The sequence below is a fragment of the Ahaetulla prasina genome, chromosome 3 (genome assembly GCF_028640845.1).
Source record: "Ahaetulla prasina isolate Xishuangbanna chromosome 3, ASM2864084v1, whole genome shotgun sequence".
NCBI classification, from domain to species: Eukaryota; Metazoa; Chordata; class Lepidosauria; order Squamata; family Colubridae; genus Ahaetulla; species Ahaetulla prasina.
Window position 1 is genome coordinate 50,459,356 of NC_080541.1, and position 22,108 is coordinate 50,481,463.

Below are 22,108 nucleotides of genomic sequence, written 5' to 3' on the forward strand. Positions count from 1 at the left end.
ATAGTTTCAACCCATTAGCATTTCTCTCTAGGCAATAAAGAGCAAGTCTATTCCTTACTCTCTCTGACTTTAGATATCCAAAGACTGCTTCATCTCTCTCTTCAGTCTTCCCTTGTGCAAGCTGCACATATACAATTCCTTGCAATGTTCCTCAGAAGACTTGGTTTCCAGTCCCCCCACCCACCTCTGAGGTTAGTCTCATTTTTTTCAATAAACTTGTTAATAACATATTCAATAGTGTTAGCCTGTGTATTGCAGCACAACATACTGAGACAGAAAACCCTTTCCCACTATTGAATTGATGTGCTCTTTATTCATTATTCTATGTTGGGTCAGAAGAAAAGTATCCACCTTCTCTCACTGCTGATTCCTAACTTGCCTCTGATTGTACTTGTACTCTGATTTTGTTCCACAGTAAAGGTTGACAAAAGCTAACCATTTTTATATACCTTGAGACTGTCTTTGGATCACATCAGAATAAAGGCAATAAAGGCAATTTTAATATCAGAACAGCTAAGAATGATAAAGGCCTGCCATTCATGGATTCATCATCAATTCAGGATGAGATGAAGGCAATGTGATGGGAACATGGTAAAAAAAATGATACCAAAGCTTTTTTAAGCTATAATTAAGGATTCCAATCATTTTGACACCGTAGGCAGTCATATCCCTTTTCTGGATATAAATTTGAGAAGCTGATAATCATACAACTCACGTGATCATTACCTTCCTATCAGCCTTCATCTTGCTTTGGTAATATTATCAGCTTCCTGAGGTACATAGTTGCAATAATGATTTCTTTTTCATGGCTTACAAATCCTGATTGCTATGCTGTTCACATTCATTCAACCGATTTGGTGGATAGGTGTTTTGAAAAGCATAGAAAGTTCTAAAGCAACAAGGAAAGTTTATCAAATTTTATAATCGAGTCATACATTTCAGAAGTTTTTATTGCTGGTATCCCTTAAAGGCAAAAGCTTATATTGTTTTTGTCTAAAATCTTTGGCCAATTCTGGTTAAATGCATATGAACAACACAACAAAAAGCACAGTGTCACAAGATTCTTCACCTGAATTTTTATTACATACAATTCACCTGGGGTTTTTATTCAATTTTTTAATCTCTGGTTTGAGCTGTAATTCTAAATAAATTAGCATTCACTGTCACTTAATAGCCTTCACAGTTAACTATTTATCCTACCAAAGATAATTTAATGGTTGAAATTCCTTTAAAAAAAGGCAGGATACAAATGTGAGGAAAAAGCCAAAATTCCATTATTAATTTAGCTACCAAAACTCCCCATAGTAAAAGCAGTGTAAGAGAATGATTGACAGAACCTGGGGATGGAATCAAAAGAGGCATAAACCTAGAGTCTCTACGTAGCCACAAACATACCAAGTCTAACCCCTCTTGAATTCTGTTGACCCTTATCTAAATCAAGATAATGCTAACTGTAGTTCAATAGTTTTGTGTACATAGGCATAATTAGTAACTCAGTTTAATTGGAATTTCATGTGTGGTCCAGATCTTTCATACCTGACAAGTAGATATATGTATGATATTTTCATCAAATGAAATAGTGTGATGCTTGTACTTGTAATATTCTAGTATAATAATAGCAATACTTGTCTTCTGTTACAAGAACCTTTTGTCAATCTTACATTTGTGAAATATGCATGGAACAGATTTTGAAAGGGAAGGCATAAAAGGTTCAATAATGTTTCTAAACAAAAACCATATCTACAACCACACAATGTCAAACCAGATAGGTTTAAATTCAACCAGTTACGATTGCCCACATTTTAAGGCAAAGTTTCATTCGTTCCAAAGGCTGCAGCTTTATAATGAGTAAGATAATTGATTCCCTCTGTCTAGTGAATAGAATAGAATAGAATTTTTTTTATCTTTCTAGCTCTTCTAGCAGATAGTAGTTACACAATTAATTAATATGTGTGTATTCCCACTAAATCTTTTCCATAACATTATCCCCATGGCAGAAAAAGCTAAAAGCTATCTAAGTCAGTCCTAAAATTCAAATTGAACAAAATGCCAAGCAAAGCATTTCATTGAATTGAAACAGAGAAATCTGTCAGTTGTTGCTCTCTCATATTACTTCCTCTCTGCTTACAGATTATTCTGATTTATGTATTGCTACCAAGTTCTAATAGTTTCAAATCCATTACCTACATACTGTTAGCTCTAGGTCAAAACCTTCTGGTTGTTTTGCATTTGAAGACTTGGTTATGTTGGTTGATAATACCAATGCCATTGCAGATATGTTTGATATTTCCACTTGCAATATTCCACCTGCAATTTGAGAGCTTTATTCTATAATAAGAATACTCTCAATCTCAGCTCTGATTCTAAGATCACCAATAGAAGATGCCACTTTCAAACATTGCTTAGTGATAAATGGAAAAACTTAATATTTTAGAGGATCAGATGGGCCAAAGATAGAGAGTATAATGTGAACAAAACTAAAAATACTATTTATTTCTTCAAGGGATGAGTTACAAAGCTGAGTCACACACTTTTCAGTCTAGATGATATCATGGACACTCTAGGTACATTATTGACTAAAGCAGTAACAAACTCAGCAACCAAGATATTTGAATAAACATGCAAAAAAAACATCAGCATTTACAAAATAATATTAGTAAAAAACTACAGAAAATATTTTGAGTATGATTTAGATTATAACCTTTCTTTTTCTTTTTTTTAATTAAAGAGTTTTACAAAAAAAAATCAATACATCCCCCTCCCCTCCCCCCACTCATCTTCACCCCCCCCCCCGGACTTCCCAGATCAAAATACAGGGTATAAGATCTAAGAATCATAAGCTAAAATACACTAATTATCCATAAGTTCCCATCCCTCCCCTATAACCTTAACTCTCCTTCTCCATAATAAAGAAAAAAAAGGAAATGTTCATAAGATATTTGATATTTCTTCATCCAATAATTGTTCTAATTGTAATCAGTCCATCTTCTTCATTCCAGTATATTTTCTTGTGGGTATTCATTCAGGTACACTGAAGTTTCCACCACTTCCAACAGTTCAGTACTTTTAACATCCATACCCAATAACATCAATTACTAAATAAACATTATCTTCTTCTAATTTTTTTTATATAATCAACCAAACTTTAACATTTTATAAAATTTTCTCTCTTAACTTTTTAACTTATATAAAATTAACATTTAGCCCATTTTTTTCCTCCCCCCTATTTCCATATCAATGAATTACCAAATATTTTATTGTACATTTTGTCGTACAAGCCTTAACCAATTCCATTTCTTTTTTGTTTTTTCCCAACACTTTATATAACCCAACATCAATTTTTGTCCAACATAATTAAACCTACCATATATAATAAAATAACATCAATATAATATATCTCCCACATTTAAGTTACAGATTAAGACATATACACCCCAATTTAATTTCCAAATACCATCTATAAAGCATTTTATATAAGAAGAAAAAAAATTTCCCTTGAGTTTTATAGTTATCTAATTAACTACTTACTAAAGCCAAATATAAATTATCCTTTCTACTTTTTATATCCAAAAATTTTGCTTGTGATTTACCCTTTCCCATAAAAAGAAGCTCTTTTCATTTGAAATTGTTGCTTCTTTACTCCTTGTTCTTTATGTTTAGTAATTACAATCATTCTTTGCTCTTCCCCTGCTGCTTTCAACCTTTCTTCCTTAGTCACAGCCTCTACTTTAGATTGTATTTGCTTTGCTACCTTCTCACACTTTTTAACCACTTCCACTTCTCTTCCCATTTTAACTTCTAGCAGTGGTGGAGTTCCAGCCTTCAATACGTTAGTATAAAAATCTCTTGCTTTAAACACCATATTAAGTCGGTATTTCTCTCCTGCATAATTTATTGTTAATCCAGCTGGAACATCCCATCTAAACCGTATCTGACGATTTCTAAATTCATCCACCAAAAAAGCAAACTCTTTTCTATTTCTTAAAATTTTTGAGGGAATTTCTTTTAGCACTAATACCTCTTGTCGTAATATTTGAGTTTTATTTTTTTAAGAAGCTTGTAAAATCTCAGTCCTAATCTTCCTAGTTGTAAAATAAATCACTACATATCTTGGTAACTGTCTTTCTCTTGCAACCCATGAATCAACATGATAGATTTTTTCAATTTGCGTTTTAAAATCTACAGGTTTCTGTCCAATTATCTGTGCAAAAACCTCTGCAAAGACATCTTTTAAATTCTCTCGCTTATTTTCTTTCAAACCTCTCACTCTCAATGCAGATTCCATTACTCTATATTGCAACAAAACTTGTTCTTCATCTGCAGTCTCTACCTTAGTCTGAAGCTCCTCTATTTTATTTTTTAAGTCCAAATTAATTGATTAACTTCTTCAACTCTTTCATCCAGCTGATTTGTGTATTCAAGAAAACTTTTAAATGCTGCCACCGTATCTTCTTTTATATCTTCGTCCTGAGCTTCAAGAGTATCTTTAACTTTCATTATTTTCTCTTCAATTTCCTTAAACCTTTGGTCTATAGCAAAAATTTGAGCCTTTAAAAATTCCTTCAACTCTTCTTGTAGTTTATATATTTGAGCTAACGAGGCACTAGTTTCCTTAGAAACAGCAGGCTTTAATTGCACAGAAGCCATCTTACTTAAACTTTATATTTTGCAACAAAGTCAAATCTGTTCATAAACTCCTTATTTGGGTTGGGTAAATCAATTCTGCAGTCCTTCAACTTTTCTCTTTAACATTTCTTCACATAAGTATAAAATCCAGCAAATTTAAACAGAGTTAAGGGTGCTAACGATGCTAACGAGGACTTCCTTAACTTTCATTTTCACGCCCTTTCTTCTCAAGTACCGTTCAAAGATTGAGTTGAGGTCTGGTGCTTACATCAGCCTGTCCTCCTGCCTTTACTCCGTCTGCTTAATGTAAATTAAGATTGATCTTCATCTTGATAGCAGAGATGGTCTCGGCATTTTGTTCTGCATTAATAAATTAATGCAGAGGATCCTGGATCCGGAGATTTTGCCAGGCTTAAATAGGGAGCTTTCACCCTTTTTGCCCCTAGAATTTTTTCTGGGGCTCTCGGGGAGCTCTACTTCCGCCTGGCAGCTCACCTTTCCCTCTTCTCCCGAGTGAAAGGTTTCCAAGCCATCAAACAGCTGATGAGTGCTGTCTGAACGACTTTAATGAGATCACGGGGCTGACGGTCCGAAAAGACCGTCTCCAAGGCCTACGGCACCACCGGAAGTCAGATTATAACCTTTCTTGATTGAATGTCATCTGTACGTGTTGTGGAATGTATTACAATAAAATGGGCCCAGTGCACATTGCATGAGAGGGATACAATATGAGGACAAAATGCACAATGCTTCCAGAATAAGAACCACATCCCCTTTGTTTGCAAAAATAAATTTCTCCATCTACCATGACCTACTTTATGTCATAGCTTTAATCCGATAAGTAACTGAAAAAGGCCTTCTGGGCAAGAGGCCATAGTCATCATCTTGGTTTCCCTGGCTCCCTCCAATCCAGATGCTTTTGAACTACACTATAAAAGAACTGTTTGCAAAGACTATATTTATCAGACAAATAATATTTTAAGGTTATACAAAAGGCATACTATATGAATGGTAGTAAGTGGTAAAGCCTCTCTGTAATTTTTTTTACACAGAGAGGTTTTAAACACAAATGCAGTCATAATAAAATAGAGCTTAAAAAAGTAAGAAATTAAGAGCTATTAAAATTGATAGCTTCGTTCTATTTTGTTTGTTCATTCTACATTCACTACTACTTTTTAATTTAGCAAAGAAAGTGCTGCTATGTGGGTGACTAGGAATAAATTTTGATGATCGCAGAATATACAAGTTCACAAATAAAAATAGCTTTATTTTAAGAAAATAAACTATTCTCCAATCTTAGACCTACATTGGCTTCCCAATTCCAAAACCAATATGCATGTCCTCATTTTCATTACAAACAAGCTTCATTTTTCAAGTTAACAGAGAGTCCTAAAAACACGCATCATGAAGGAATAAACTTGGCCTGGGAATGGGAAAAGAATGAGTGAATTGTTAAAGGGTAGGGGTCAGAAAAGACTGCTTAGCTCCTGAGGTAGAGAAAAATACTGTAGATTGTAAAGATAAAGGTTTCCCCTAGAGTTCATTTCCAACTCTAGGGGGCCATGCTCATCTCCATTTATCTACTTGCATTTTCACGCTTTGAAATTGCTAGGTAGGTAGGAGCTGCAGCAAGTAACAGGAGCTCACTTCATCACGTGGTGCTTAGGATTTAAACCCAACTTCTACCCAACATTCCAGCTGACAAGCTCAGCATATTTAACCGCTGAGCTACTGTGCCCCTACTATAGAAGATAAAGTCAAACTATCCCAACTTAAATGTTTTCTGGTACAAGAACCAAAAAATCCAAAATCTAGCCCAGCATTTTTTTTTCTGTTCCAAATCCAAAGCAACGTTCATTGTATGCTTTCTCTGTATTAAATTTCAGTAATTCTCACATCTGCTCTAAACTAAAAATGGCCAATTCCTGTTTTAGGTCAGTTTTCTAAATTAAGTAATTAATATTATGGCCTTTAATTATTTGGGTGAGTTTTTCACAACCCTCCGCTGTACTGGAATGTTTATTTTGAATTGTGACAATTGAGTCTTAAGAGTATTCAAAACATTTACATTAGCATACTTTTGTATAGTTGAGTGAAATTATGATCTTGGGTTAATGATGAGAAAATGGCCTCAGATTTGTGCAAGATTTCTTCTATGACTTTATTTCATTGATCAAAATCACTGGATAGATAGAACCAAGAGCTGATAGAATTCCATGGGGTGACTGAAATATTTTATATTCTTCACTATATGAACAGTTTTGTAACCATTCTTCAAAATGAGATGACATCAATCTGATAGTTTTCAGTTGTAACTTCCATTCTACTTTTCTATATTGTAGTTACATGCAAACTCCAGAACAGAATTGATTTTTTTTTTCAACTCACCAATATAAAATTTGCCTTGACAGAAGTTAGTGTTCAGTTAAGCAGAGAAATAATGCTATCAGTAGAGTTGACTGTGGCTCAAATGGCTATTGCCAAGAGGCATCATTAGGGAGAGAAAGACAGATTGTCAAAAAAAGAAAGGACTTAAAAAGGAAAAGACTATCTTTGGAAAGAATGCTAGGGCATGCAACATGAAAGCCAAAAGCAGAAAGAAAGGAGCAGATTTAGGATATAAGGCACTTATGTCTCCTTCAATAAATTGACATAATTCAAAGGGATTGGATTGGTACTAATTATAGCTTTCATGGAACTTTTTATGTGAAAAATATTCTAATGCACACAGTATACCCAGGATCGTATCTCATGCTTAAATGACACTCACTAGACACTATTTATAAGATTGGAAAGAATATTAAATTAAGCTTAAAGAAATATGTTGCTGACAAATAACTTCAGAGCTGAATGACCAATTACCAGGATCCAATTACTCGCAAAGATATCTAGCACTTTCTGTAAAGATATCATAACTTTGTGATAAATATGAATTTATTTTGCTAGCACCAGATATCATGAAGTGGCATTTAGCAAAATACTATTCTGAATTCAGCTTTTAGTAAAAGACATTAGCCAAACAGCAATTTCTGCATATATAATTCCAGAGATAATATATTGTGAAGCGCAGTTATACTTCAGCATAAACAATTCCAGAAATATTGTATATGGAAGTACTCTTGCATACATACACATAAATACTGGCTAATAGTTTAATATCTTCCAAATAGGTTATTACTATTTATTTGCTTGATGTAAGTCTGTACATTTAACAGTGTAGTTAAATTCTAGTTTACTATGTTTTCACAAAATGCAAAAGCACAGATGACAAAATATCAAATAAGAATAGTTGAACTTCACAATTGATACTATTAAAACTTCTTTCACTAACACTATAAGTCAGTTGAATTTCACAGTCAGGGGTGTCAAACTCGCAGCCTGCAGGCCGGACACGTCACATGCTGACCACGCCTACCCGTTTTGATGAAGAGGGGAAAGTTGCGATGTATCACGTGATGACACCTTGCTATAAGTACTCCTCAACTTACAACCATTCATTTAATGGCTCTTCAAAGTTACAATGGCACAGAAAAAGTGACTTATAACCATTTTTCACATTTACGACTTTAGCAGCCTCCTCCTGGTCACATAATCAAAATTTGGGCACTTTGCAACAGGCATTTATTTATGATAGTTGCAGTGTCCCTGGGTCATATGATCATCATTTGTGAACTTCAGACAAGTAAAGTAAATGGGGAAGCCAGATACACTTAACAACTGTGTTACTAACTTAAAAACTGCAGTGATTCACTTAACAACTGTGACAAGAAAGGTCATGAAATGGGATAAAACTCACATAACTGTCTTGTTTAGCAATGGAAATTGACTTAATTGTGATCAAGGGCTGTATGATACTTTTGAATATTAATAATATGAAAAGCCACCTCTGCCCATATACTTAAAAAACTGCTGCTTTGGTAGCCTTGAGAAGCAAAAGGGCTGGATGGTATGTAGAAATGAGCTACCTACTAGCCTGACTTTTGTAACCTTAGGATAAAAATAAAGGAGTAAAAGATTTGCTTTGATTTTTCATTATTCCTCATGGCCATTAGCCCTTCAAGGTAGTCTAGACAAGAAGCATCAACTATGAATACTAACTCTGTCTTTATTGTGAAGTTACATTAACTTTTCAAGTCTGAAAATATTTCTCCCCTCCTTTTACTCTCCAGAAAAAAAGGGAGGGTCATTTCTGAAATGCTTCTCAGGTCTCCCCTTCTTTTGTGGACTGAAATAGCTCTTGCATGATGATTGTCTGGTCTGTGGTTCTTCCTTTGGTCTCCCAAAATCATTCCCACATACCATTATAATGGAAGAGTGCTTGAAATAGTTTTAGGGCCCTTCTCCCCTTGAAGTAAGAGTAATTTGCCATGATCTTAAAGAAATTAGGACAGTGATGGCGAACCTTTTTGCCAACGTGTGCCAAAAGTGGGGGAGCTTGGAAGGGGGGCATGCATGTATGTGCCTACACCCATAATTCAATGTGCCCCACACACCCCTCCACATGAGCACTGGAGTCTGAAAACAGCCTGTTTCTTGACTTCTGGTGGGCCTCGAAGGCCCAAAAATTAGCTGCGCGTGCTCACGTACCCACTGATACGGCTCTGTGTGCCACCTGTGGCATGCATGCCATAGGTTCGCCATCATGGAATTAGGATATTGCATATTGCAATAATTTCTAATTTCTACCCAGTGGTCATTTCTGTGGAAATTCAGCTATGCTTTATATCTAGGCTATTCTTTTTAATTATATAAATGAAATTTATTTTTATTCTTCGTACCTTGAATATTTTGTACATGATCTCGTATACAGAAAATGTTCTTTCAGCCCGGGTCCAGTCCCACGTTGTAACCTTGAATAAAAATATATACAAAAACTAATTACCCTGATTTTCCATACAATTTTGAAAAGCAATTCCACCAACCCACCTACACCTGCATATGCAATGAGATGGCAAGAAGGCATGCTATGATTTATAGAAAAAACAGTGGTGACTTTTTTTTTTTTTTAGCTATCTAATGTGAATTATTTCTAGCTTTGGAAGTTGGTACATCGAAAGAGAGCTATTTTTAAGTTGCTCCTGATGAAAACGGAAGAACTGCAAAAGGAGGAAGACTTTCTTTAATTTATGAATATAAATTATATGAGTAGGATCTATTTTCAGATCAGCTTTCCATTAAAGTTGTACTTATAAATCATTCCCCATTACAGCTATCATTATTGACTTTTCACCATTATCTTTTCTCTGTCATCTTTTCATACTTCCTTCCTGTTACAGTATTGAATGAAAATTCCTGAATTAACAGAAAACCTCCAAATCAATGTACCCTCCCTCCTGACCTGTACATTTAATTATAAAACAAGATACAGAATGATACTTACTGGAGGTGCTAAAAATTTATAAAGTGAAGAACCCCTTAGTGCAAGAAACTTTGGTGTGTACATTCGGTCCTGAAGAGAATCTTGTTCCCGTTCCTCAGTCCAACCCATGTAGACTATCTGGCATAAAAAACAGCATATTTTTACTTTCTACAGATTATCATTTATAGTAGTGCCAAAATTGTGGAAACCTTTTGGGAAAAGTGTATTTTTGAGGTTTGATGGCTAAGAACACCACTTTTTTTTTTTTGAGTTTCAAGATAATCATATTCCATTGCTGGAATGGTCTGGGAATAGCCTGGACCTTAACCCAATTGAAAATCTATGGAGCGGACAAAAGAAATTTGTTAGTCAGAAACGACCCAGCAATAAAACCCAGTTAATAGAAGCAATCATTCAATCTTGGTTTTACATTATAACAGCTGCAGATCTAAAAGACTTGGTCACTGAAGGGCCACGGTGTGGCTCAGGCTGTAAGAAGCCTGTTATTAAAAACACAGCTGCCTGCAATTACTGCAGGTTCTAGTCCCACCAGGTCCAAGATTGACTCAGCCTTCCATCCTTTATAAAGGTAGGTAAAATGAGGACCCAGATTGTTGGGGGGGCAATAAGTTGACTTTGTAAATATACAAATAGAATGAGACTATTGCCTTACACACTGTAAGCCGCCCTGAGTCTTTGGAGAAGGGCGGGATATAAATGTAAATAAAACAAAACAAAACAAAAAAAACTTTATAGGAAGACATTGTAAGGCCATAATTCATGCTAAAGATTACCAACTAAATATTAACTGACGTGATAGTTTTTGTATATCTCATTTTTTCTATGTGTTTCACTTTTCTTCTTTATACTGTAACTGTTATTCTAATAGCAAATCCTTCATAAAAGTTATTGCATTACATTCTTGATTAAATTATCTTTCCATTGATATATAATTTTATGGTACTACTAAAAAAAAGTGGTGTTATTAGCTAGTTTTAGAAAATAGTTAGAAAAGGTTTCCACAGTTTTGGCTGTATATAAACGACACACACTGTATATTACTGTATGTAAAAGACACACACATTGAATATTCAAGAAGACTATAACCCTAACAGACGATTTACATAATCATACGGAAATTGGAGATTCACTGGATAAAATCACATCTTGCGAAAATCCCCAACTGTGCATACAATATATGATGATGAATGTACAGACTCATGCTATATCAGTAAGTAATCACATTCTGAATTTGCATCAGCTTTGTTTGTAACTATACAGAGATTAGTAGGCATTTTCTCCAGAAGAAAAGAAAGAAAAAGGAAAATAAAAAAGTATGCTTGGTTTTATGGGATGATGCCATGAGGATGAAGTTGCAATAAATATGCTTAGATGGGATTTAAATTACTGCTTCTGTGATTCTTGCAAAGGTGACAACTTTGTTATAGTAAACTGTATTGAATAGTTTATATTTGTCATTCATCAAGTTGTTAAATGATAATAACCCTTTAAGTACCTATTAATTAGGTACTTAATTAATTGTAATGAAAACTGAATCTGCTTTTCAATCTTGAGCCAGTATATACAGTATATATATATTGTATACAGTATATACAATTTTGACCCAGTATATACAAGTAAAATTAACCATGAATGATTAAAAACAGAGGCTATTTAATATGGTAGTAAGAAATGTTGTTCATTTAAGTAGGTTTTCTTGAAAGAGCTTGTGATACATGATAAAGATTCTAATACTGTCCAAACAGAACAAAGCAATTTATTCTGTATAAATTCAATGATATTTTGTACAGGACTTTTCCCCAGTACTAAAGCATTCATGAAACTTAACAGCAATTGCCTTTGAAACATTATCCCCTTGTCTGTCTATATCGTGAGATTAGAGTGATTTTACACACAACCCATTCTTGGTTAAAGATTTATAATCATAAAAAGGCACTTCTGATTCAGACTGCATAACCGCAGTCAAATTATTAATGCAAAATACCAGAAACAGTATTCATTTGCTTCCTCCTAAAGCAAGAATTCAAATGAGGAATTTAATCCTATACATTTGGTTTAGCTTCTGCTGCTATTCCATAATAAAATTCATATTGTTGCTACTCAAGGCAAAGTTTCTGTAAAATTACTTCAAAATGATGAAGCACGATTTTTAAGTCAGTAAGAAGATTTTACAATACTAAAATATAATTTTAGGGGATTATAAACCGGATTGTGAAATGAATGTGGAATATTGAGCACAGGCATCGTTACTACTCCATCAATACTATTAAGGTTCGGGTGGTCACATTTACACAATGTAAGCCGCCCTGAGTCTTCGGAGAAGGGCGGGATATAAATTCAAATAAAAACAAAAACAAAAACAAAAACTAACCCTTCCATCCTCCACCAAAATTGACTTTCTTGTAATTTTTTTAAATATTATTTTTCCATTCTGAATCATCCAAAAAGTTTCTTACGCTAGCAACTTCCATCATAGAATAATTCCATCTCTAAATTTATACATTACAGTTCAAAAAGACCTCTTGTGAAACTTCTGGTTTGATGTTTTGTTCCTTGTATTTGTGATTCACATTAATTTTGCCTCTTATTAAAATGATGAATTTCACTTACTCAGTGATGCATCATGTTAAACCAAGAAATTAATGTTAGTACTGAATATTTTGGTCAATGAACAAAATAAATAATGATGATACCCAGGTATATTGTATTACTAAGATTGGTCACCCAGTCAGCCAAATGTTTAGACTGGCTTTGGTATTTTTATCCACCTATCAAGTCCTTCCCAAGGACCTGAGATAAGCAGATGTTACTGTTTAATAATATTGAAGGTACCACCACAGGATATAAAGTGCTCCAAGTAAGGCTTCCTTTTGCAATTAACCGATGTGATTTTGTCACAGTGCCAATGGTGTTCAAGTAGTGCTCCAGATGTTTTGGAATTATACTCAAGGTGTGTTTTTTTACTACTGGAACTAACTTTTTTTTTTGCTACAATCATTCTACTTCTATTTACATATCTTTATACTTTGTGATTTTTCTCCATTTCTTTCTCTTCTATTCTGCTGTCTCCAGGTAGCGCCATGTCCATTATCCAGACTTCTTTGTTCTATCAACAATTACTAGGTCTGGAGTGTCTTGTCTGTTTGAATTTAGATTCAGAGTAGATAAAGATAAGATGATCCCCTTTTTCTCCTTTGCTTTCTATTACTTTCTATTTTTGTGGTCCCAACGTTTCTTATTTGCAGGCAAATAGTATTTTTTGCGGTTATTTCAATGCACCATTGTTGCTGCTTTGTCATGCCACTGTTTGTAGTCAGTCTCTTGCAGCAGCTAATTAGGTGGTCCAACTAGGTATTTCTTCAGCTTCTTTGGAGAGAAGGCATTTCCTGTCGCTGTCTTCTCAATGCTGGCTTTGTATGCAGACTTATGTTTGTAAGGCTCTTTTAATGCAGACAGAATTATTTCTTTCTTGCTTTCCTGCTCTTAGTCACTGCCAGGTCTTGTAGTTATCTGCATGGCAGCTACTTTAGTTACTTGCTATGTAATACCTTGCCTTGCTATGTCTCTCTTTTATTCATCTTTGGTCTTTCTCAGTGTAGCCTCTTTAGTGTTCAGTAAGCCTTCACAGCAAAATAGCTTTAGTGCCTCTTCTTCACTATCCTTCAGACAGTGAAGGGTATTCTGCCAATGTCCTTTCTTCTTCTTCAACTGTTTGATGTTCTTGAAAAATTTCATGCCTATCTATGGTCTTTGGTTGTGTGGATGAAGTATATGATTCACTGTCATTATTCTCCTAATCTTCCTATCCAAGGCTTTTATTTCTACTTGAGTCCAATCCACTTTTCAGCTGCATATCTAAGGACTGGAGTTGTCCAGATGTTAATCACCTCAATGGTATTTCTGCCATTGAACTTATATTTTAAGAATTCATTTTTCAGATGTGCCCACTACTAACCTTTTCTGTGATTTCAGTGTGCTTCCTCCCTTGTTTATCTGCTTTATCCATGATGCATTGTTGTAGTATTTATTTGGGTTGTCCCATAGTTTCCCCCAGAACTGCACTGTTTCTTCTTTATCAGGTTCACTGGTTTCCTTGTAGTCACTTCCTTGATAGATTGGTCAAAATATTTCTGATTTCAGTGAAATTAGAGAGTCTGCCTATAGTATACAATTTGAGCTTCCTAACTACTCATTTTCTTGGCTATCTTTGTTATTTCCTGATTTATTATTTCCAGTGCTTTTATAAATTTGTACACAATATCTTTTCCCTATCTGATATCTATTACATGACATAACCCTCAATTTATCTATTTTCTTGTCAGAGACTTTTTCTTCATGACTCATGATTTGCCACTGCTTTAAGGTACCTGAGGGGCCATCCTAGCCAATGTATAATCATCTCTGTCTTGAAGGATTTCACCAGCTGTCTCTTATGAAGGTGGGAATAGGATTGAACATGAGTGCTTTCTGTCACTCCCACTAATGATCCTTGAGCTTCAGAATTACTGGATGGCAGTGTATTCTCATCCCACTAGCTATTGTTGGTGGCAGGAAAACTTTTATGCTCTTCTGGCTACACAGTTATTTTCTCCAATCATTTGCAGTAGATGAGGGAGGGAGGGGGAGAGAGAGAGGAAGAACCTGTACTGAAAAACAGTATCTCCTTTTTGATACTTCTTTCTTTCTTTCTTTCTTTCTTTCTTTCTTTCTTTCTTTCTTTCTTTCTTTCTCTCTCTCTCTCTCTCTCTCTCTCTCTCTCTCTCTCTCTCTCTCTCTCTCATTTTTTCTATATTTCCTCCTTGTATATGAAATAAAACACAGAAGGAAAGTGCTCTCAACTTTTATCAGTGATTATACCTTCACAACATGATTTACTACATCCCTCCAGCAGTCATGCTGACAATATTTTCTTCAAATGATTTAATGTACCTGTAGTTCCAACCCCAAACTTTCCACTATAAGAAAAAGTATGCTTATCCTCTACGGAAAGGACATGACCTTGTAGATGACCCTCACTCCGTCAAAGACCTTGGAGTTCTCATATCAAATGATCTAAGTGCCAAAGCCACTGCAACTACACCGCCAAAAAGGCATTAAGGGTTGTAAACCTAATCTTGCTTAGCTTCTTCTCCAGAAAGATTACACTACTAACCAGAGCATACAAAACATTTGCTAGACCAATTCTCGATTACAGCTCGCCTGTCTGGAACCCACATTTCATTTTGGACATTAATACAATTGAGCGTGTCCAGAAATATTTTACAAGAAGAGTCCTCCACTCCTTTGATCACAACAAAATACCTTATGCCACCAGACTTGAAATTCTGGATTTAGAAAATTTAGAACTATGCCGCCTTTGGCATGACCTGACCATAACTCATAAAATCATCTGCTGCAATGTCCTTCCTGTCAAAGACTACTTCAGTTTCAACCATAACAATACATGAGCACACAATAGATTTAAACTTAAAGTGAACCGCTCCAATCTTGATTGTAGAAAGTATTACTTCAGTAACAGAGTTGTTAATGCCTGGAATGCACTACCTGACTCCGTGGTCTCATCCCAAAATCCCCAAAACTTTAACCAAAGACTGTCTACTGTTGACCTCACCCCATTCCTAAGAGGTCTGTAAGGGGCGTGCATAAGAGCCCCAGGGTGCCTACTGTTCCTGTCCTAATGCTCCCTTTGGTTGTATTCAATTTGTGTGGTTATTTCATGCTTATACTTATATATATTGTTGTGTTTGACAAAATAAATGAATGAACAAATAAATAAATAAAATTATAAAGTAGGTCAAATATTATGGCAATGTACCTGATTTTCACATTTTATTATATATATATATATATACCAACTTTTTGTTTGCTGATAAAGAAATAAAGGGAGACCAGTATAGATCAAGCTATTTAGTTCTCATCAGTTAGTCATACTCTTACTTGGATTCCAACTTGTATGTGTGTGTGTGTGTGTGTGTGTGTGTGTGTGTGTGTGTGTGTATATGTGTATATATATATATATATTCCACTAACTAACTAACTAAGTAACTGTATATATATATATATATATATATATATATATATATATGTATATATATATATATATATATATATATATATGTGTGTATATATGTATATATATATATATATATATATATATGTAGGTCTTTGGTTTTATATATATATATATATATATATATATATATATATGTAGGTCTTTGCTTTTATATATATATATATATATATATATATATATATATATATAGTTAGTTAGTTATAGGCATCTAACTTACACAAATGAATCTTACAAGATTAAAAACAAACCACCCAAACAATATGAATAGTATACACTATTTATATTTAAACAATATTCTTATGCTGTACTTGTTATTATCTTCATAAATTGATGTATATCTAATTTTAAGTCATCCAACTTTTTTGAATGTGAAATATTTCTCCATTATCGGTCACATGATTTATTTCTAATAAGTAGAAATGTTATCATTCATTTACCACTAGTAGAATTCCATTGTGTTTCTTTCAAAATAATTCTATATTTTGTTCAAGGACATAGAACCTTCTTTATCAATCTCAACAGAGTCATCTTACACAGGCCTTTGTTTTGTACTTCTTTAAGTCTTTACTCCAGGATTTATCATATATTACTATGTTGCATTCTCCTCTCATTCTCTTCTAAAATCAATAGCAGAATGTTTTCCATTGTAAAAATCATAGCTGCAAAATATAAATTAAACCAGGATACACAGAAGCTTGGAAGATTTACTGAGCTTGAGATAAATTATTAGTGCTAAGTACTGGATATAAAGCTAGCTTTGGGTGAGTTTTTAATTTCCTGCAGCACTCATTTAAAGCCATAGCTAATGTCTGCATAGCTAAATAATACTGTATCAACCTCTGTAGCTACCAACAATAGCTTGCTATTTAGTTATGAATACTCTAAAGCAGTTGAGATCTTTGAAGACTTAAGTATTCTTTTAGCTTTTTGTTTATGCACAAATAACCCAGTCATTGCTTGTACTCTGAAAATTAATCATTGTAACCTATTCTACTTTAACATTCACAATAACTTGTTTCAACTTTTTTCAGCAGTTACAAATTTTCACCTAATCTATCTAAATATCCTTTATCTCATGCTTTTGCTATACCTATCAACAGAGTGAATTATTTCATTTACACTTAAAATCAAGTTTAAAATCATTTTTATTAATATTTGGGAGAAGGTGTGTTTTCTGTTATGAAATTACAACTTCCAGAAATCCCAGCTAAATGTTCTCAAGTTTAAGTCTAATTAATGCTTAGTTGGAATATGTTCTTAGTTGGAAATCTCACTTTTATTTTCTTGCATTTTGAGATAGACAAAAGATTCTATGCGTTAATTAATGTTTAATGATCTCAGATAAATCTGCCTCAAGGGAATATAAAACATATTGCAAGTGATTATTAACACTGCAAAAATCTACTGTTTCTGCATCTTATAATATATCACTCTTCAAATATTTTAAAATTCAAATTTGTGTAAAAAAGAACTAGGTACATAAACATCAAAGTTAATTGAATCTGACAATAAAGATATAAGATAAAAATGACAACATAATTATGCAGCAGAGAAGATATCATTTATCTTACCAAGAGAAATCAGCACTTCTAGCTGAAAGAGGATAAAATAATCAAGAAATATAATTCAATTTCAAACTTTAGATTATATACACACAAATTTAATTATAATTCTGCCGCTATTATGAGATAAAAATATTTTCTCATTTTAATCTTTTATGTAAGAGTACAATATAAACAGCTTTATGACTTTTGAGTATAAGCTGTCCCAAATAAACCAGAGAGGAAACACAACTAGATGAGCTAATACTACTTTATGTTTTTTGTTTATGTTAACAAAATCTTGCAAGTCTAAAAGTACAAATCTCCCACTGTCTCTTTTTACAGACTGATCAATTATGGTGAAGCAATTGCTGTGTTCCTCCCACTCTTGTCTGATCATTTCCTAGGCAGCATCTCTTCCAATCATCCCTCAAGGTCATCCCCACAAAACATTACAATAAACATTTATTTATATATATGCTATATAAATAGCACTACAAGGAACTTGAGTAGTTAATAATAAGGTGTTGAAGAAGAATTTCAAGCAAGCCTATGAATAAGAAAGTTCAATTTCCAATCCAGATAACATTGCTCAAAAAAATTAAAAGCAGTCTTCCCAGTTTTTGGTAATGATCATTTCATCTAACTAATGTAATATCAGTTACACAATTAGGTGTAAGCCCAGGGGAAAGAAGGTTCAATAATCAATTAGAAAACCTCTCAGAAAACCTAGAAGTAAATTGTGACAATTCTTTGCTCTGAGGTTTTGATAAGGAGCTGAAAACACAAAACCAAGCCACTGTTAGTTAATGTTATTTGCAGAGTGCTGATGGCAAAATAAATATTGAACAAGTATTTCTTCAAAATTGCAAGCAGTAGCACTATTATTTATACCAAAAGAGATTTGGATATATTACTGACATTGGTCATTGTTTCTTTTGATAATGCATGCTTTCATGGGTAAACTAACATATTTTACATTTTACATATATACATACATACTTTTTATTTATTTATTTATTTATTTATTTATTTATTTATTATTTAGATTTTTATACCGCCCTTCTCCCGAAGGACTCAGGGCGGTGTACAGCCAGATTATAAAAAACAATACAATATACAAATTAAAACAGAAAGTTAAAATAATATATTCTATAAATGGCCGAAAATTTAAAACCATCAAATTTAACCCATAAAATTCATAAAAATACCCCAATTAAAATTATTTAAAATTCAAAAAGTTTAAAAATTTAGGCCAGTCCCGCTTGAATAAACAAGTGCGTTTTCAATTCACGGCAAAAGGTCCGAAGGTCAGGTAGTTGACGCAAACCAGGGGGAAGTTCTTTCCAGAGGGTAGGTGCTCCTACAGAGAAGGCCCTTCCCCTGGGGGCCGCCAGCCGACATTGCTTGGCGGATGGCACCCTGAGAAGACCCTCTCTGTGTGAGCGTATGGGTCGGTGGGAGGCATAAGGTAACAGCAGGCGGTCCCGTAAGTACCCGGGCCCTAAGCCATGGAGCGCTTTAAAGGTGGTAACCAAAACCTTGAAGTGCACCCGAAAGACCACAGGTAGCCAGTGCAATATATATACATATATTTCTTCTTGCTTACACCTGAAAATTTCTTTTTTAAATTAAAGAAGTTTACTGTAATGCAGTTAACAACACTGATATTGTAAACAACACATCAAAACTTTGTAAACGTGTTTTCTCAACTATTTAATTGTTCCTTATGCACACTGATTCTTAATTATTCACAATGTTTCTGGTTTGTCTTTAGGAGAGCTCTGGTTTTGAAAATCCCTAATGTACAGTTATGCTTTTCTATGTATTTTTTAAAAACTATGCTAGTTTCTGAAACAGCTCCACCCAGATGTACAAAAAAATAAATAAAATAAATTTGGATTGTGGGGGGTGGGGGCAGGATACTGCAAAAGAAAATACTTTAAAAATATTTATCAAATATTCTGGTCCCGCTGACTGACCCAGATTGGATTTTGCAACATTATCCCAGGACACCTATATTTGCTTTTATTCGTGATAAAAGTACTGTTCTAATGTTTGAGCTAAATTCTCCTCTCCCCAAAACATTGTTTTCATTTCTTATTGATTTTTTTTCAAATTCCTGACAATATCTAACAGCTGAACATTTCATAATATCTTTGTTCTTCAGAATCAATACTTTAAAAAATATATTTCAGATTTATATTTGAAAGATAGAACCTGACATACATTGAAAGTATACTAAATTAATATTAACATTAAGGGTACAGCATAAGGGTAGATGTAGACTCAGAAAGAAAACTACTGTAAGGTTTTAGGCAGGTTAATATATATTTCCTCTCAGGTTTCTTTTTTTATTAATCTTGCAATAGGAGACCATATTTCCGCTAATGACAGAAGTCCATCACCATGAATAACCAGTTGTGGTACTGATTCTTTTTAATAAAAACAAAGCTAAATTAAACTAAATCCTATCATGTTTCCTTCCCAGATAACCAATCTATTCCATATTCTATTAGATAAAGCATATTTTCTCTCAAAGAGAAATGCAAATTCAGATACTACTGTTTCAATTTTTTTAATACTAAAGTAATTATACCAGTGGTGAAATCCAAATTTTTTTACTATTGGTTTTGTGGGCATGGCTTAGTGAGCGTGGTGTGGCTTGGTGGGTGTGGCAGGGGAAGGATACTGCAAAATCTCCATTCCCACCCCACTCTGGGGCCAGCCAGAGGTGGTATTTGCCAGTTCTCCATACTATTCAAAATTTCTGCTACCAGTTCTCCAGAACCTGTCAGAACCTGCTGGATTTCACCCCTGAATTATACCCATCACAAAGTTTTGTTGGAATCCAAGGATAAAGGAACTTCCCTAAACTATCACCCCCATACAAACACCAGTGATATTTTTATGGGCTGAAAATGTTCAAAATATAACCTCTATAAAAAGCCTTTAAGCAGAGCAAGGGGGATTGATTTGGAAGAAGAAAATCAGCAGCAACCCTACATTGTTCAACTTGCGAAAAATAACCTAGCTTGGTTTCTATGAATATTATATATCATGGAGAGGTAGAGGCAATGCAATTTGCCTTGGAAAAAAACATGTCTCTGAACATATGAGGTATAATGCAAAGAATCTTCATTTTCACTAGGAACAAATGCATAGAGTACTTTCTGTTCTATTGTCACAAACAAAAGCTAAAGGAGATTATTTACTCCAGATGTAGATACTGCAAGGAATAAATTCTGAACAACATTTTTCTTGATCAATATTTTCCTTAAGTAGAAAAATATCTCTCTCCCAGAAAAATCATGAGATTGTATTATGGAAGTTTTGGATATTTATAGTGCCTTTCCCTTCCAGACAAATAAGAGATGCACAGGATATTAATTTATTTACTGTATACAAGCCACATTTCTTAAAAGGATGGCTTATTTTAAAAAAAATGCCCTCCTGTTTCTCCCCAAATTTATCTTTGAGTACATACTCAAAATCATCAATTACAAGCTTGGTTTCTTGTTAACATCACCATAATTTAGCAAAATATAGAACACATCTCGCTTGAGTGGGGGAAGTTTGGTCAAAGCCTCTGTTCTCCAATAGTATATTTCTATTGTGCTCTGTTCATGCTCTTCCTCTTGCGAAGAGATATCCAGCCTTCTATATCACCTTATTCCTACATCTTTCAGCAAATGCTATAAAGAGAATTGTCACCTTTTCCACCAGCACAAAAATTGGAAGAGACTTATTACAGATGCTACATAGAAACCTCTCCCACCCTTGGAATGCCACAGTATGTGATGAGAGCTGCAAACAGCCCAGATGAAACCAACTTGGGTGATTCTCCTAGCATGGTTGAATCAAAAAACCCACATTGCTTCAGAAATCAGCTTTGAGGGCATGCTTCTTTGAATCTTTGCTGAAGTGAACAAATTGAAGATTTGAACTGCCTGATTTTGCATCTCTAGCAAAGTAAAGTTCTTAAAATCCATAGATAGAGGAGTCTGCAATATTTAACTATATTTATCAAAATAATTATTGTTGATTCTTTAATCATAAATGCATCTTCTACTGTCAGTAAGAAAACCTGCCTCAGTAGAAATATGGACCAAACATAAATATCAAGAAATTTAAAGTCCATAATTTCTATAAACTACATGAAACTATAAGATGCATGTATACCATATTTTACAGATTGGGTCAATAGGTAAGACTCAAGGCACTGATAGTTTTTCTATCCTGCAACTCCTACAATAAACAGCATGGCTATTATGTTAGGCGATATATTTGGAGGTTTGTGGCACTGGGTTGAATGTATTCATTATTATTTGACAGGATTTCAATAGAAATTGAAAGTAAAATAATGCCAGATTGCTTTCAAACTATATTAAGAATGTCAAAATTATTTTTCTTCATGAATGCCTTCTAAAAGCATATCTATAAAGCAATAAAACAATTTTCAAAATAACATTTTTTATTGGAACTTAT

At 33.9% G+C, this 22,108-nt stretch overlaps 1 protein-coding gene across 10 annotated transcripts in view; it reads right to left on the reverse strand.

The window, feature by feature from the left end:
• SNTG1 (syntrophin gamma 1) overlaps positions 1-22,108 on the reverse strand; it is a 258,438-nt gene that overhangs the window by 47,934 nt on the left and 188,396 nt on the right. For all 10 annotated transcript variants that reach the window (XM_058175673.1, XM_058175672.1, XM_058175668.1 and 7 more), the window contains 2 exons: positions 10,007-10,123; positions 9,405-9,476 (listed from right to left, as the gene is read on the reverse strand). In XM_058175673.1, the coding sequence (XP_058031656.1) occupies positions 9,405-9,476; positions 10,007-10,123 (189 nt within the window). The remainder of the gene's footprint in view (positions 1-9,404; positions 9,477-10,006; positions 10,124-22,108) is intronic.